The sequence below is a fragment of the Hippocampus zosterae genome, chromosome 3 (assembly GCF_025434085.1).
Source record: "Hippocampus zosterae strain Florida chromosome 3, ASM2543408v3, whole genome shotgun sequence".
Lineage (NCBI taxonomy): Eukaryota > Metazoa > Chordata > Actinopteri > Syngnathiformes > Syngnathidae > Hippocampus > Hippocampus zosterae.
Window position 1 is genome coordinate 3,010,100 of NC_067453.1, and position 19,141 is coordinate 3,029,240.

Genomic DNA, 19,141 nt, shown 5'->3' on the forward strand with positions numbered 1-19,141 from the left:
AAAACCCACCTATTTATAATCTCATTCGTCTCTATTCTTCTCTCTCTCATTATTTATAATTTTATCTGTGGTTTTATTCTTGTTTTGATTGTATGGTGTGCTTGAGTTTTTTTGAATGGCGCTTATAAATGAAATGTATTATTATTATTATTGTTACGATTTGCTATTTTCGTATTTTAGCAGGTACCATGAAGTGGAGTCACTCAATTTGATTTTATGAGCCATACATTACATATATACAATTTTGCGGCGCGCCAGATCTGACACCTGGGCCTTGACTGTGACACCTGTCAATTACAGCTTCCTAAGTATGAAGAACAAATGTCAGTCAGCAAGACCCGCCTAATAGGAACCGCCATTGTGACAACAATAGCAAAGCCAATTAAATGCCTCACCTAATGACAGCGTGACCTTTCTGATGGCCGTACAAGACATCTGCATCTTTCATTTCATTTCTGTGAGGCCACCTAGAAAACATCAGAGCAGAATCAACACTGTCATAAGAAGCGAACTGGTCCCCACAAGCAAACTTGACTGGACATGGTCATTGTTTTGCCCACCTTGATGTGCTCTCAGGAAACACAACATCCATATTGGAATTACAGTCATGATAAAATGTCTACACATCCTTGTCAAATGCCAGGTTTTTCCGATAAAAAAAATGATACCAAGATACGTTAAGACAGCTGGGATAGGCTCCAGCATACCATAAACCTTTGTGAGGATAAGCGGTTCAGAGAATAAATGAGACCAGCATAAATCATTTAGAAACTTTTTCCAGCAGTAATGTGACCTATAGCCTTTAAAAGGAAAAAACAAAAACAAAAAACGACCGAGGTAATGTGATTGCACAACTGTGCACATTCTCTCATAACTGGAGGTGTGGCTGTATTTACTACGAACCAATTACAACGAAATGCATTTTTATTGGGTGTCAGCTCACACTTGCCACCATTTGAAGTGGTTCTGCTGTTCCCCAGGAGTTTTGTTGTTTGACATTTTTGGCTACATTTGACAGCAGAAGTCATGCTCTGCTGAAGAGTCTCCAATGAAAATGAAAATATGACACAAGCATGAAATTAATAAGAACTGGACATCCCGCCAAATGAAAAGACGAGAGGAAAGCCCATGTGAGTGACGAAGTGGCCGACAGCAATTCTGAGGGAGCCAAGTAGTTGACCAGGGCCACCTGATATGCTGCAAAGGAGGACTGCAATGGATTAAGAATGGGGCAAAATGATTTTCGAAAGAACAATTGGACAATATGCACTGCAGCACACGTCTGTTAGAAAGGTGAGGCGAGGAATGAGTTTCAGGTTTTATTTCAAGCAACTTAGAAAATATCTCTCGGAAAAATAACTTCATTCTTCAAATCAGTTCTCAAATAGTGGGATGGGTGGGTGTTAATTTTTGTCCTTTTTCAACAAAGATGAGTTGAGAAATTCACAAGAAGACATGCAAGTCTGCCTAACTAAGGATCTGTGAAACAGTGAAAGTAGCAAAAATCTGATCAGCGGGTTTGATCACTTCGCAATAGCGTTATGCTGGGGCACATTCTATGTCCAGGTCAAATGGGCCCTTTCATGTCCCTCAGAGGTTTATTTATTCTTTTCAACAATTATTGCACATTTTGAAGGGCAATCAACCTGCAGAAGACGGGCCATTTACGCCACCCCGCTTAGAGAGAACATGGCATGCCATTGCACCGAAGCACTTCCCTGCTCACTTCCCGCCCTCCTCCTCCCATGCATTAGCCAGCATGATTTTCTTGTGTTTTCATGTTGGCCTTGCTGGTGTCACCATCTCCGAGTAGGGGAACAATAGCATGCATCTTGCTGGTGTCACGAGCATGCCTATCAGTAAAAGCAACACAAAAAAGCAGCTAAGATTAAAAAAAAAAGAAAAAAACTGAACTTTCTGCCACTGGACTACCCACTTTATCAACTGAGCCACAACCACCCAGCAAGAGCCTATTGCTGTTGCTACCCAGCCTGTGACAGCAGCAATACTCCAGTTTGCCCCCGCTATCACCAACTCCCATCAGGGCCCCAGCAACATCCTATCCTTGCTGGGTAGCTGTATCTCACTTCAGAGTGCGCTTTTTTTCCAGTGACCAAAGATTTGCTTGTTTGAATATTGGCTGTTTTGATTTCCCTCTTTGTCTTGATGGTGTCAGATCAGCACAAAAACATAACAAAACCTTGCTGGTCAGTGTTGTTTGTTTGTTTTTCTTTGGGGGGGGGGGGGGTTCTTTTGCAACTCTGCATTTCAAGCTAAGCTATTAGAATGGCTTCTCCATCTTGTTGCTTCTTAGACAGAATTTTATGTTTCATGACTCCTCATGCGCTTTTAGTGACAATGATACGTGTTAGAATTGTAGCTTATTTGCTGCAAAACAGCAAAGATGACCTAGGGGCCTGATCCACACGAAAACAGCTGAGTATGTCACTGCGCCACAGAGCAAGTGCAGCTCATATGTGGTGTGCAAAAATCTGCCTGGCAAGTTTGTTTGTTGTTGATTGGTGAACTTGGGGGACTAAAAGTGCTGGCAAAAAAACAAAACAGCTTTGACGAGCGTATGATCACAATGTCTGAGAATATGGCTCTGTTAAGAAAATGAAAAATCATTCAGCTGTAGTTAGGACTGCCAAGAAAATCATCGATACCTGCACTAGTCTGACAACTCCCTGTCTCACGTTGTGCCTGAAGCGATAGAATAATTACTTTGTGCACAACAAAATAAGGAAGTGGATCCCCGAAATAGCAGACAGAAAAAATGGTTGTCAGAAAAAATGAGATTTAATATAAAACACAAAATTCCCATCTGGACGAAAACAACAGAAAACGCTGGTCAAAATAAGGACCAGGAATAAATAAGGAGGCAACAGAAAAAGCTTGCGTAAAAAAATAGCAAGGAAATAAATTTAGGCAACGATAGAATCTCGAACGAGATGATAAGAAAGTTCACAGTAACAGTCACTAGACTTTAAGGCAATGATTTGCTAGATAAAGACTCGGCGAGTGTAATGGCACGGCGTGGAATACTCCGGCAGTGAGTCGACTGCCAGAGCGCCCAAATAAACCCCGTGTAATTAATCACCAATGGGTGGCAGGTGTGCAGGCGGCAAGCAGGAAGCCTGCCCCCTGGTGGCAAACACGGAACGTGACACTCCCGTGCCACGGACCTGTAACCGCGGGTCATTTGGTGCCGGGCTTCACAGAAAGACGACATAATTTACACTATTTCTGTTTCATTCATTTCAGAATCTGAAAATGTTTTATTTTGAAAAATTGCCAGATTCTCTGCAGGTGAAGTCCGTGCTTCTCAGTCACGTAATAGGCTGCCGCTAAAATGAAACCCAAGAGCTAGCAAAATGAGGAAAACCACTAACGTCTTTGGAAAGTTCCTTTGGGAAGGGGAAAAGGCCCAGCCAGGAGACAGAAGAAGACTTCCAAAAAAAAAGAAGGCTACATTTCATCAGACATGATCAGGAGTCCTATTGAAGATACAGATTTATCTCAACAGGAGATTCCCATGCAGCAAGCCCTTTCTGCATAATATGCAGCGATGGTGAGTCGTATTTTTCAAGCACTTTTTGTTTGTGATGTATCTTATGTTCAATGAAGGCACGTTTAAACATTACCATAGGGACCAGAGAATGTTTCGGCCAAATCGGACATTCCTCGCGTCATGATTCATGTTTATTATTATGTTACGAGAATACCATACAGTTCATATCATATTATTTTGTTGTATTTCTCTGGCCTTAAAAATCCCGGTCCCAAAAATACTGCCTGACATTAAACCGGTCCATGGGGCAGAAAAGGTTGGGGACCGGTGCTCTCGAGGGCTTCTATGGGCTGCAAGAACGAAGACAGGTTTTAGTTGACTGTGAACTTTCACAATGCATTTATTCTCTGTTCTCAATTGCTTTAGCTGGTGAAACAAAGAACACAAGAGAATCTGGACTTCTTTTGGACCCTCGGCAACCTGTTCACCACCTCTTCCAGCTCCTTCCCACAGGGAGGTGCAATCCAGCTATGCACACGAAAACCAGCAGACATTCCAGCAACTTATTCCCTCTCGCCATGAACTTCCGAAAAAGTTGATTTTTAATTCCTGAGTGTCATTCTGTTTATGTCTGCCAATTTTGCACTTCTGTTTTGCCGTATTCACTATTGTAACTTTGTCATGTTGCATTATTTGTTGTTTTTGTTCTTTACTACCATGCTGCTGGTCATTTTAAATTGTTTTGGGACTCAAAATCACCATTGCACGGTTGTCGTTTTATCATATAAGGGCACCTCTTACAATTCTCAATGCCTGCATTTGTATGTGTTTGTCTGAAATATTCATTTTGCTTGCTGTAGTGTTAGAGTGGCTCCACCTACTGGTGGCAAATTCTTTGTCTATTTAAGAATGGCAAATAAAGATGATTCTGATTTGGATTTTCACCCTGGGGTGTGTAGAATTTTCACGGAAAAACAATGCATCAATTTTGGAATAATGCTGTTTGATTTTGAAATGCCTGACGAGTGAAAATGCTATGTTTTCTTTTCAAATGAAAACTTGATTTTCAGAAATTAGATTATTTTGCCCTCAGCAAATTATTTCAACAAATGTTCCACAATGGGCAACCCGGTGGATCCAGTGGTTAGCACCTCGACCTCACAGTGCAGAGGTACTGGGTTCAATTCCAGCTTCGGCCTCCCTGTGTAATGTAAACTCATTTACATGCTCAATTCAACTCAACTGTATTTGTAGAGCACTTTCAAACAGCCGTCGCTCAAACATGTGAATTCCTTACATTTTCTCCCCGGGCCTGCGTAGATTTTCTCGGGGTACTCCGGTTTCTTCCCACATTCCAAAAACATGCATGGCAGGCGGATTGAACATTCTAAATTGTCCCAAGGTGTGAGTGCGAGTGTGGATTGTTGCTCGTCTGTGTGTGCCCTACGATTGGTTGGCAACCAGTTCAGGGTGTCCCCGGCCTTCTGGCCAAAGACGGACAAACCATTATTTTTGCAAAGCCCCAATAGTCTTTGTCACATACACCACGCAGCTCCTTTTTTGCTAAACAGACAGTAAAAAAAAAATAATAATAATAATAACATGAACATATATCAGCTATTTGAGAGCATATTGGGACTCCAAGTACAAAGCTCATACAATTCCTGCGGTGATGAAATTTTGTGTGATCTATTCACTTCAAAATGGCTTAATTGACATGCAGCTTGCCAACATGAAGCAGAAACACTGCTTGGCAATAATCACCTGTGATTGTGTGAAAACAAAAGAAAAGTCAATTAAATGACCCACCTAGGCGAGTGCCCCACCTGAATGGGACGGACAAGTGATTTAAGCCCTCCATTACTGACTGTGAAACGGCAGAAGAGAGACGGAAGCGGGACTGACAACAGCTCCAAGGCCAATCTTGAGTGTTTGTGGTGAGTACTTTCTCCATCTTGAAGTGTTTTCAGGGAACGTGACATTAATGTTAGACATATTTGGTGTTGCACTTGTACCATCACCTGAAAAATTTGGACTCAAGTTCAAGTGGGCATTGCTTCATGCCCTTTGGCACGCTTGTCCAATGAAGTTGGAAAGCAGTGAGGTGGAGTTGGGGTAGGCAGTGGAGGTATAGTCTTCTCTCCCCTGCATGTGAAACCAGACGTATAAGAAAAATGCTATTTAAAATACGAACAAAACACATACGAACACGCAAAATACATGCTCCAAACAGATTTCATTTTTCACAACACTTTTTTCAGTACAGGTATAAAAGATCAATCCTTCAATAACAAAGGGTTTTAACAAACAAAATCAACTACCGGTATGCACTTTTTTTTAATGCAGTGCAAAGGGTTCCTGAGCATAAAAGTCAAAAGTCATGATTTCAGGATGGCACAAAATGGCTCAACAGCAAACCGACATATGTTGTCTTTTTTTTTTGGGGGGGGGGGGATTTTCTTTTCACAAATCAAACTCAAACTGAACTCAATCAATTATATATATATATATATATATATATATATATATATATATATATATATATATATATATATATATATATATATACACATATAAAACCAATATATAATAATGTAAAGGTAATATGTCCTGCTTGTCATTCCCCCAAAATATTAGGGCTTCTTAGGCTGTAATGTAGGGCAGTATAAGACCTGGTGCAAATGTTCTTAAGGCCATGTCTGCTATTGAGTGATGAATGGAAACATTACACCTAAAAACTAAACCGCGATACCCCGCTATTCGTGGGGCATATGCTCTGTGAAAAGCAAAAATCTGGGAATAACGAACGGTCACTGAAATGGATTGAGGCAATGGTTTTGTTAATTTTTAAAAATATATATATTTTTAAAAATGTGGGAACAAGTGATTTTGCCAATGGCCACTTGTAAGTATTTGGGGATTCACCCCAAATCCCCCCCCTCCCCCCAAAAAATAAACATTTATACAAACATAAATTTTTTAAACTAATGAAATGGCCACTCAAAGAGTGTTTCACCTGCAGTGTGCGGGCCACCAGTTGCCCATGCCTGGGCTAATATATTTAATGAATGTTTGTGACGTTGGCACTTGATGATGAAGTACCGTTTCCCAAATTTGGGCTTCACATTGGTGCAACCTGTGAATTTGACCTTCAAGAAATGTTTTTTTTATAAAGGAAAAACAAACATTTGTTGGTTGTAGTTTTAAATAGTTAAGTTGAATTAAAAACATAACAAAGAATCCGCTCAGTTTATAACCTGAAAAAGATTTGTCCATTGGAACAAAGCATATTTTGACATTTGCATGACAACAATTATTTCATTAGATTTGGATTGATTGGTAATACATTTTCATTTGTGCAGCGTAATGAATGAGTACAAAATTTTAACATAAGTTTTGTTTTGAAGACATTTCAAACAAAGTGCAGAAATAAAACAATTGCAGCAATTTGCCCACAAATTTAAAACAAATCACAAATCAAAGGACTGTTCCTGTCACGATGCATCGTGGACCCCAAAAAGCAGGCCAGAGGGAGGGGGCAGGGGGTATTTGATGAATTGTATTAAAACACAGAGAAAACTAAATCCAAAACAAAGTCCTGAAAACAAAAAGAATCCAAAGGAGCAAACAAAATCCTGACTGAAGCATAAACTAACCATGACCGAAACACGACTGAGAACATGACAGTCGCAAACACACAAACAGCAACAATGACCTGACCATGAGTGGTCGGGCGGGAGTCCTTTGATAAAGCTAATTACACAATGATCAACGGGTGTGCAGCTGCATGGGGGAGCCCCACAGTGCCACCTGTTGGTCACAAACAGAATCATGACAGTGCCCCTCCCTCAAGGGACGGATCCCAAAACGTCCCATCGTCGTCCAAAGGCTTGCCTCGCTGGGGAACAGGAACGAAAAGCGACAGCAACCCTTGTCTTGCCAGGGAACAGGAACAAAAGCGACGGCAACCCTTGCCTCGCCGGGGAAACGGGAACAAAAGTGATGGCAACCCTTGCCTCGCCAGGGAACATGAACGTAAAGTGAAAGCAACAAAATCACAAGAAATCAAAGTAGCAAAAACCTAAGACTGAAAACGAAACATGACACCCATGAGTGGTCGGGCGGGAGTCACTTTATACAACTCATTACATAATGACCAACAGGTGTGAAGTTGCAGGGGGAGCTCTACAGTGCCACCTGTTGGCAATATTTGGGCATGGATGTTTTTTCTTCTGACAATTAAAACATGGTGCTGCCTTCAAATTAATCTCTTCCACACACACGCGCACACACACACACACACACACACACACACACACACACACACACACACACACACACACACATTGAATACATTTTTTTTAAGTGTCTAATTATATTTTAACGTGTCAAGAACTATTATGAGAAACTCTTAACAGCTAAAAGAATGCTCAAGAAATTTGGAGCTTCTAAAAAACAAGAAAATTTAATATTTGGCATTGAATATTTTTTTCCAGCATCTTTTTGGTGTCACTCACAGCACTTGTTTATCATTACATCCCAATTATTTTGCTCTCGTTTCAAAAAGTAATTGACGTGCTTAATAGAATGCAACCACTGTTCAGATATTAGAAAGCGAAAGTATACGAAACAAAGCTATTTTTCTCCAGATTCTGTGGAAGTAGATGAATATTTTAAGATTTTGCAATGTTCTCCCGCTGACTACCAAAGAATGGAAACAGCGATAAAGGTAGTATCAATCTTCTTTGTCCACTGCTTAATTCAAAACATACTTCAAAAATCGCTGATGTACTCTCAATAAGCATTTTCCATTAAAAAAATGGGGGATGGTCCCATGCACGTATTTTAAATTTGACCAAAAAAGATCTGTTGACAGGTGAGGATTGTGAATATGGTTTTGTAAAGTTAAAGGCTTTTGCACGGTGGGGCTCTGCGTGCAGTGTATGGTTGGTGCTGGGACCATTTTCGGCAAAATAAGCAATTAGCGTCTCAACAAGAAATTGATTTCCAAGAAAGTCGTGGTTTCAGTAAATGTGAGAATTCCATTCGACGGCAACAACGTTCAGATTGGCAGTGAGTCACTTCTTCCAAGTCACAGTCAAGGTGCCTCGTGGCGAGGCATGGAACTGGGCCCCATTAAACTGACAGTCAGCTCTCCTCCCATGCTCACCTGATGGACTTTCCCTCAAAGTACAGTACATTGACCGTCTCTTTTCATTGTATTTTAGGACATCACCAGCCACAATGATCATTCTCAAGGTGTTCACTGTTGCCCTTTTGGTGTTAGGTAAGTCATCAAACCTTCAACGACGAAGTAAGAGTGAGTGAAAGGCATGTATGTAACAAAGATGCCAACTCTTTATCACAGGAACCAGCAGTTTTTCTGCTAAGGTTCGACAAGTGCGAAGTCATCCACCAGGACCACCTGGACCACCAGGAGGACCACCTGGTCCACCAGGCCCAGATGGACCGCCAGGACCACCTGGTGAAACAGGACCATTAGGACCACGAGGTCATCCAGGACCACATGGACCAAATGGTCCCCCAGGGCCAGATGGTCCACCAGGGCCACCTGGACCAGATGGTAAACCAGGGCCAAAGGGTGCAAGTGGACCACCTGGACACGATGGTCCACCAGGACCACCTGGACAAAATGGGTCAAATGGTCCACCAGGACCACCTGGACCAGACGGGCAGATTGGACCACATGGCCCAGAAGGCCCACCCGGGAAAGCTGGACCACCAGGACCACCTAGTATGCCAGGACCACCTGGACCACCTGGACCACCATATTATCCACCTTGGTCGGCTTATTATGGTCGACATTGGCCACCAGTACCTTGGCAACCTAAGCCATTCCCATATCAATATTACGGATACTTGCCACCAAACCAGCCTTACCAATACTTTCCACCAAGGTATCCTGACCAATCCTTCCCACCACACCCTCAGCTACCTGGACCACCTGGACCTCCTAGTATGCCAGAACCACTTGGACCACCAGGAACTCCTGAGTCACCACTAAATTTTCCATATTATCCACCTTGGTCGACTTATTATGGTCACCGTTGGCCACCAGTGCCTTGGCAACCTAAGCCATTCCCATATCAGTCTTACCAATACTTGACACCATACCAGCATTACCGATACTTGCCACCATACTATTATTACAGATACTTGCAACCACACCATTTAAACCGATACTTGCAACCACACCAGGATTACCGCTACTTGACACCATACCATCCTTTCCGATACTTTCCACTGTCCCAGCCTGACCAATACTTGCCACCACAGCCTGAGCTACCTGGCCCACTATCACATCCTGGTGAACCATTTGACCAATATCCATAATCTTCACAACGAGGGCAACGGATGAAAACGACCGAACGAGAGCAACACCTTGCCAAGCTATACCATCACTCAGACATTTATTTCATATCATCAATTAGCCACCCGGCAAATACCAGCCACCATTGCAGTCACATATTATTGTGGATTAAAAACCACCCATCTGAACCAAGTGTTACTCCAGATGAATACAATCAGCCTGACCTTTCAAACCAGGACCACCAACTAGGTCCCCGCCAGGACCTACCTCACCAACATGAGTGACTGCAGATATAAATGACCCAACTGGACCACCACCTTGTTCATCCAGCCTTTTACTGGTGATGAACACAACCCCCCTCTACCACCAATTGGACCAACATCTACTTCGCCACCTGGCTCCCTGGGCATGTCATCCCAGAGCATTGAGAGTGAGCTCTGTTTGTCCCTCAAGAAAACTTGTCAGGATTCATTCAATCCTTATTGTAATGATCAGCATGCGGTCGTGTGTGTAATGCACAATTACCATCCTTGCCCCCTGCACTCAGATCAAAGAATAAAGAGGATTTTTCTTCATAATGACTTGGTTGTTTGAATATGACCTCAACTCAGACCTTTTATCCTTCGTGGTCTCAGACACAATTTTGCTTCCTAGGTTTGGCATCAAATTGCAAACACCTGCTGCATGATTGAAAACAAAAAACAACAAATAAAACAACCGTCAACAACAACAACAACAACAAAAACTAGAGCGAGGAGAAAAAATCAAGAGGAGGAGCGCAGTCTTGGCATTTGTGTACTGGCATGTTGGAGCATTGGTATTGTACTGTCTCGGCCAGATTTGGACAGTCAGCTAAACTCATCTTCTACACCACGACTCTGAAGACGTTACGCTTTGTCCACAGGTTTAATAATGGAGAAAAAGGTGAAACTGTAACATACAATGAGGCGAAATTACCTTCAATTCGCACCATGCACAGATGTTACAATAAAAAACTGAAATCGCAGAGTATATGAATTGCTTTTCGTTCACAACCAACAGAATAAAATAACATAACCCGGACTGCGACATTAGCAAGACGTCATCGTGCTAACGCAATTAGCAAGCGCTCGCTCAAATCCGAACATATTTTTTGCAGTTCACCGAGCAGCATTTCAAACATAAAGTGTCACAGAACTGTTCACTGATAACGAAACAAACTTGTATATACCCACGATGCTACCAAATGCGTGATATGTCTGTGGATTGTGCTGGATTAAACTTGACGACCATAACGTTTCTCTCATTGACGATCTATCGCTCTACTTCCTGCTTCCGCGTACACGTCTTCTGCTTTCACGACGTCACGTTGGTGTTTACAGTAAAATCAAGAAATATGTTGCATAACAAAACACTCTTAATTATGCATAGGAATATGAACATTTCTTTAGTGGACCTTAAATGCAACATTCAAACTTAGATTAACTGTAAATTGGGGACAGAACACTCCCCACCCGGCATGATTACGTGCCACCCACTTGTCCATTGCCTACGCATCTGGAGGAAGAAGCAACACCCGTTCAGTGACTGGTGTCATGAAGATTGTCTCTCCTCCAGGCTTGATCACCTTCACCTCGAACTCTTCCATCTTTGCTTCTAAAAGTCTTTGTTACTATTCCAAGTGGCCATTCATTTCTTTGTACTTGGCGATCCTGAAGGAGAACAATGTTCTTCGGCTCGATGTTTTTGTGTGGAGACCGCCACTTACTTTGTGCTTGCAGGTTTGGGAGAAACTGTATACGGCATCTGTCCCAGAAGGTGTTGGACAGATGCTGGACATGCCTCCACTGGCGCTTGTACAGGTCAGCGGGTCCAAATTATCCTGCAGCAGCTGGTAGAGGGGCCACTTTTTGAGTTAGAAGAGTAGCTGGTGTGAGTATGAACGACTCGTCTGGGTCAGTTGTCAAAGGAACAAGAGGGCATTGATGATAGCCGATACTTCTGCCATAAAGGTTACCAAGATTTCATGGGTACGTTTTCTTTCAACTGTAGGAACATGGAGTCGAGTATCTTTCTGACGAGCCTGATCATTCTCTCCTTTGAGAATGAGAAGTGTGTGGAGGTTTGAAGGTCCAGGAACATGCTTGGTCTCAAAGGTAGGACTTAATACTGTTGTCGTCAATGTTGGGAGGTATTTTGAGATTCTTGCATGCACTCACTAAATTGGTTCCTCAATTAGACCAGATACTTTTAACTGGTCCTCTTGCAGGCAGGAAATTAGCCAGAATGAATGAAACTAGATGTATCGAGGGACACAATGACTTCTATATGGACGGCTCTTATGCTCATACACGTAAAAACCACAGCGCAGCGTTTGCTTTCTGAGCAGCCTCCTCTTGTCCGATGAGAATAGACACTCCAGGAGCCAAATAAATCCAATCTGACATTTGTGAAGGGTGGGTTGGTGGAAAGATGATCTGCTGGGAGATTAGTCTAGATTTTTTTACGACTGGTCGGAGCCCTCAGACTTCTGCATGGCACACAGTAGATGATTCTGCTCACTTTTCTCTTGCCACCAATTATCCAAAAGCCAGCTGATCGGACCGCTCCTTCCGTAAAGTGAGGCCCTTGATGGTGGACTTCAAGAATCTTCCACCTATTTCAAAACTTAGCTTGGAGCAGACGTGTGCACATTTTCAGCATGACATGTCTGATCCACTGGTGAAAGGACACTTTGAGCCTCTCCTCTTTCATTTAGAACTGCTTCAATCAACAAGGTTGCTGATATATGGTTATGATTGCATGACTGTCCATTTCTCATGTGTGATATTATATAACCATTTTTTGTTATTTTATGTTAACTGTTCTGTAAAACGGATGCCCGAGTGGGCCAGTGGTTAGCGCGTTGACCTCACACTGCAGAGGTGTAGGGTTAGGATTCCGGCAATGGTCTCCCTGTGTGGAGTTTGCATGTTCTCTCCGTGCGTGTGTGGGTTTTCTCCGGATACCCCGGTTACCTCCCACATGCCAAAAACATGCATGGCAGGTTAATGGAGCACACTAAATTGTCCCTAGGTGTGAGTGAGACCGTGGATGGTTGTTCGTCTGTGTCTGTGTGTGCCCTGTGATTGGCTGGCAACCAAATTAGGGTGTACCCCACCTACTGCCCAAAGACAGCTGGGATAGGCTCCAGCACCCCCCACGACCCTGGTGAAGGATAAAGCGGATCGCAAAATGGATGGATGGATGGATGGATGGATGTTCTCTAAGACACTTTGTTAGAGCTGCGGCTGTTGTGAAAGCGCTACATAAATAAAGATGTATTGTATTCTATATACAGTATACACCAGAAAACAAGAGAACAGTGTCAGTCTCATATTGGGTCGAAAGCCAAAGAATAAGGATGTGTCTTCAAATGTTTTTTATAAATGGACATGGATGGGGCTTGGCTAACATTTAACTGACCTTCAGTTCGGAAGGGAAAGACAGGCAACAGAAAAGTGGTGATCCCCTCTGAGGCTCCGCTTAGTTTTCGGCACTGACAGTAGAGTTTGGTCTGTAGACCTGAGGCGCCGATTCGACGTGTAGGTGTGGAGGAACTCAGAAAGGTAAACTGTGGTGAGGCCAATTCAAGATTTGAAAACAAAAAAAAGTTAAAATGAACTCTAAAATGTCCTGAGCGCCAGTGAAGAAAAGCCAGAATTGGGGTTGTGTGCACCCTTTCATGATCTCCAGTCAGGAGCTAAGCAGCAGTACTTCGGACCAAGGGGGGCACTTGAGGGAGGACTGGCTGATTCCAAAACAAAGTACATTTCAATACCCTGTCTGAGAAGTAACTAAGGCATTGATTACTGTTTCTAAGCGCTGCTGAGAAAATAAAGGCTTTACCTATGCCGGCTGCCTAAGATGAAAGAAGCACCGATTTGCCAGTCTGATTAAAAATCACTGTTTGGTTTGGTTTGGTTTGTTTATTGAACATAAAACATATACAGTAATAATTTGACAGAAAATAAGGTAGATAAAAAAGTAAAAGAAAGAAATCAGTCTTCATTCAACACAGTTATTATGTTCAAGGGAGTAGGATGAAGTAAAAAAACTTATCTAGTCCTACCCCGTTATGTGTTTATATCTACTAAATCATTTTTATATCAATCACAAAAGAAAAAGTAATAAGAAGTCTCCATTAAGGCTCATACTTTACCCTTAACCGTGATATTTTCACAACTTTTGGTTTGTATCGGGATTATATACATCCTCACCCTGGCACTCTTGTGTCAATTTTCTCTTGTATTCATAATGGATATTGCAATACCTTTCTCTATTTATCAACTTAGTTCTGATTTATCATTATATTTAATGTTTAGAATTTATCATTTTAACTCTGATTGGTGTAGGTTGTTAGTACTATTTTTTTGAATTTGTTTTTGAACTCAGCAAGCGATTTACTCATTTTTAGGTCCGTTTTGAGATTATTCCACATATTAACACCTTTGCTAGATACACTTCTTTGCTTGATGTTTGTTCTTGTTTTGAGTTTTTTGAATAAGTTGGTACCTCTTAATTCATAGTTGCTTTCTCGAATTTCAAAAAACTTCTGAATGTTTTGGCAGAGCAGGTTATTGTGTGCTTTGTACATTAATTGGGCGATTTTAAAGTCAACCAGGTCATAAAATTTCATCGTATTTAATTTAATAAATAGTGGATTTGTGGGTTCCGTATATTTTGATCTATTAATAATTTGAATTGCTTTTTTTTGTAGTTTGAGAATAGGGAGTGTGTTTGTTTTGCAGGCATTTCCCCATATTTCCACACAGTAGGTCATGTATGATAATAATAATGAAGTGTATAATGTGTACAAGGATCTCTTATTTAGCACTTCCTTGGTTTTGTAGAGGATCTTGTTTTTGTAGAGGCTATTTTTCTTTTTACGTTATCGATATGTGGTTTCCAACATAGTTTTGAGTCTATTACTAATCCGAGAAACTTGGTTTCATACGCTCTTTCTATTTCAATTGAGTTTACCATAAATTTAGCTTGGTGTTTGATTGGTCTTGTGCCAAAAACAATTGACTTCGATTTTTTCAGGTTAAGTGACAATTTATTTCTGTCGAACCAGTTTTTTAATTTGTTTAATTCGTTTTCTACGGTTGTCAGGAGCTGTTTCAGATTTATTCCAGAACAGTAGAAAGTTGTATCATCAGCAAATAGGACACATTTAAATAGTTTTGAGACCTTGCAGATATCATTTATATATAAGGTGAATAGTTTTGGACCAAGCACTGACCCCTGAGGTACTCCTTGAGTGATTTTCAGTTGATTCGTTTTTTTATTGTTGAGTTGCACGTACTGATATCTGTTTTCTAAATAACTTTTTATCCATTTATAAGCTACACCTCTAATGCCATATCTTTCTAGTTTTTTCAATAATATACTGTGATCTATTGTGTCAAAAGCTTTTTTTAGATCTAGGAAAACCCCAACAGTAAATTCTTTGTTGTCTATATTAGTGGCTTTTGCTTCCACAAACTCCATAACTGCCAATGAGGTGGTCCGTTTTTCCCTGAAGCCATATTGATTCTCACTTAACAGCGCATGCTTTTGTATAAAACTATCAAGTCTGCGCGAAAATAGTTTTTCTAATATTTTTGAAAATTGTGGTAGTAGTGATATTGGTCTATAATTTGTAAACAGATGTTTTTCTCCACTTTTATAGATTGGAATAACTTTAGCAATTTTCATTTTTGATGGAAAGATACCAGCTTTGAATGACAGGTTGCATATGTGTGTGAAAGGTCGCACTACATATTCTATAATCTGCTTAATTATTGTCATATCAATATTAAAGCAATCAGTTGACTTTTTATTTTTAAAAGTTTTTATAATATTTGATACTTCTTCTTGTTTTACTGCAGTAAGGAACATCGTGGAGGAGTTTTTTTCTACGTATCTATCCACTTCAAACAGGTCTGTTGGATCAGGAATTTGTTTTGCTAGGTTACTGCCGATGTTGACAAAATACTCATTAAATTCAGTTGCTATTTCTGCAGTTTTTTCCAAAATAGTATTTTTACCTTTGATAAAATACTCTGGATAATCCATTTTTTTAGGACTATTTCTGATTACTTGGTTCAGTATTTTCCATATTTCTTGTGTGTTACCTTTATTCTGCTCTAATAGTGCATGATAATGATCTCTTTTACTGGTTCTTATAATATTTACTAATTTATTTTTATAGGTCTTATATTTTTTTTCTGCTTCTTCAGTTCTGAATTTTAAAAACAATTTATATAAATTGTTTTTCTTTTTACATGCGTTTTCTATGCCTTTCGTTATCCATGGATTACTTGGGTCTTTATACTTTTTGGAAACTTTAGTTAATGGAAAATGTTTATCATATAAGAAGATTATGGTAGACTGAAATACTTCAAACGCTGTATTTGGGTCTTCGTTTGAGTAGACCTCGGTCCAGTTTTGTTTTTCTAGGTCTTGCTTAAAGGCATCGATGGAACGTTGGGTTCTTAGTCTTATTTCTGTTATACAAGTTGTTGATTTAGCTTTTCTATCGAAATAATTATGAAAAACTGCAAAAACAGGCAGGTGGTCACTTATGTCATTAATGAGAAGTCCACTTTCCATTTTATGATCAATCTTATTTATAAATATGTTATCTATTAATGTGGCCGTGTCAACTGTTATTCTTCTAGGTTTCAGGATTACTGGGAAAAAGCTGTTGCTGTACATAATATTTATGAAGTCAGTTGTTTTTTTGTGTCTATTTGGGTTTAATAAGTCAATGTTAAAGTCACCACATATTATTCGTGTTTTCTTATTGTTGTAGTAACTGAGCATATCTGTTACTAGACATTCCATTAGGTTTTCTATTGTGTTTGTCAATCTCTCGATTTTACTGCATTTAAGTGCTTTGTCTACATATATTGCAACCCCCCCCCTCCTTTTTTTTTCTCTATTAGTTGCAAACATTTCGTAACCTTCTATTTCCATTTCAGTTGTTTTATCTTCATCAAGCCAAGTTTCTGATATGGCAATTATTTTAAATTTATTGAATTTAGTCAGGTATTCTTTAATTTTTGTGAAGTTTTTATAGAGACTTCTACTGTTTAAGTGTATTACCGAAAGTGCATTTTCCAATTTTATATTAGTGTTGAATTGTTCATCCAGGTAATAGTCAGAGTTTGTTACCCTTTGTTTGTTGTTGAAGAAGTTATTGTCTGGGTCCAAATTGTTCTCGGGATCGAATGGCTTATAGTCAATATCTTCAAAGGGTTGGAAGTTCATGTTTTTGGGATGTGAATTTCCCGCTCCCACACGGTCGTCGATGGCTCCCTCACGTCCGTCGTTGGTTCCCTCGCTGTCGTCGCTCGCTCTCTCACCGTCATCACTGGGTCCCTCGTGGTCACTGGCTCCCTTGCGGTCGTCGCCGACTCCCTCACGCTCGCCGGCTGGCTGCCTCCCGGCTCTCTCACGCGCGCTGGCTGGTTGTCTCCCGGCTGCCTCAGGCTCGCCGTCTCCCGGCTCCCTCGCGGTCACTGGCTCCCCTGCAGTCGTCGCTGGTTTCCTCTCGGTCGTCTCTCGCTCCCTTGCGGTCGTCGTTGGCTCTCTCACGGTGGTCGCAGGCTGGTTGTCTCCAGGCTTCCTCACGGTCGCTGGCTTCCCTGCAGTCGTCGCTGGCTTCCTCGCGGTCATCACTGGCTCCCTCACGGTCGGTCGTCGCTGGCTGCCTCGCGGTCGGTCGGTCTTGAAAAAGTTATTGTCCGGGTGCAAGTTGTTCTCAGGGTCAAACGTCTTGTGGTCAGTAGGGTTGGAGGTCATCAAAGGGTTGGAAGGGTCATCAAAGGATTCGAAGTCCATGTTTTTTGGTATGTGAATTTCCTGCTTCAGTTGGGTCAGAGTTTTTATTGTCGGGTGGTGAAAAATTCTCAGTATGCTGCTTGATGGTGTTGAACTCGAGCCTGTTGTGTTGGAGTACTGGTGCGGGGGTGGACAATAAGTTTGTTATGTCTTAAGTAGGCAGTTTCCCCTCTGTCACATGCAGCTTTTAATTTTGGGAGGAGCTCTTTTCTTTTTTGTCGTACGGCATCTGTAAAGTCTTCGTTAATGTAGATGTTGGAGCCTTTTAAATATTTTGCATTTTGTAGGATCCTTGATCTGTCCTTGTATCTTAGAAATTTCACCACAACTGGCCTTGGTCGAGGTCTTCCAGGGTCTTGTCTTCCTGTGCGGTGAGCTCTCTCCACCTCAATTTGCCCCTGTATCAGCAGTTTCTCCTTAAGGATTTTTTGAACTTTTTCGTCTGTTTCAGTCCACGTTTCTCCCGGTTTTTCCTCAATTCCATCAATTACTAAGTTGTTTCTTCTTGACTGTCCTTCCAAGTAGTCCACCTTGTCCGTTAATACAAGCATGCCGTCACATACTTTGTAGAATTCCGTTTGCATGTCTTTGGAATGGCCAGTTTGACAGATTAGATTTTTTTTTAATGTCGTCTACCTCTTTTTGGGTAAAGTTGATGCTGGTTTTTATTTCTTGGACTTCCCTGGTAAAAGTGTCAAGTCGTGAGTTTGTTGAGTCGATTATCATCTTGACAAATCCTTTGAAATTTTCCTGTTGTTGTTGCAAGAGCGCCGTAAAAAGTTCTTTTTGTTGCTGGAGTAATTCATTTACTTGAGTGAGGGTCAGGGAATCCTCTTCCTGCTTTGTGTCTTGTTTCTGTTTGGGTGGCATTTTGTCGGGTCTCGTTGCTAGCCGGTTGTATGCTAGTTTGTGACGTGTCCAGTAGGCTTGCTGCTGGGTGTTTCTAACGTGGCAAGTGGGTTTACCGGCTCCCTCACGCTCGCTGGCGTTTGGTTGGTTGGTTTCTGGTCGTGGGTTCCAGCTGCGTAGCGACTTTTCGCTGTTAGCTTCCGTGCTAACGTCCGCGGTTAGCTTCCGTGCGAACGAGCTAGCGTTTCGTGATGTGCAACTGGATTATGTAAAGCTGCTGTCAAATAAGATCCTCAGGTATCAATTGGAAAGTACTTGATATTTACATGCTTTGGAAAGTACTTGATATTTACATGCTGTAATTAATCAATTTCAAAAGTTGACATTTGTTTTTCATACTTGCATGTGCTGGAACTGATCATTTTCCAAAGTCAAGGTGAAGAGGATACAACAGGCATCTGTCATCATAACATTTTTCAACCGCCTGGTCTGCACACTGCGTTGACATTTTGTTGTAATGATTGGCCATGATGAAATCTACCTGGTACTTTGGGTACTACCACTTTGGGAGTATGGAGAAGTAAATCCCTAATACAAGGTAT

The 19,141-nt window shown here is 41.3% G+C and overlaps 1 protein-coding gene and 1 long non-coding RNA gene across 2 annotated transcripts in view; one reads left to right on the top strand and one right to left on the bottom strand.

Moving 5' to 3' along the window:
* Window positions 1-5,318: 5,318 nt before the first annotated feature.
* Window positions 5,319-19,141, top strand: part of LOC127597274 (cuticle collagen 1-like) — a gene marked incomplete at its 3' end in the record, with an annotated part of 44,290 nt that continues 30,467 nt past the window's right edge. The window contains exon 1 of the mRNA XM_052060186.1: window positions 5,319-5,448. Coding sequence (XP_051916146.1) covers window positions 5,342-5,448 — 107 coding nt within the window. The remainder of the gene's footprint in view (window positions 5,449-19,141) is intronic.
* Window positions 9,321-10,008, bottom strand: LOC127597759 (uncharacterized). The gene is made up of 2 exons (XR_007961719.1): window positions 9,846-10,008; window positions 9,321-9,476 (listed from the first exon to the last, which is right to left on the bottom strand). It is a non-coding gene; the product is annotated as an uncharacterized LOC127597759 (long non-coding RNA).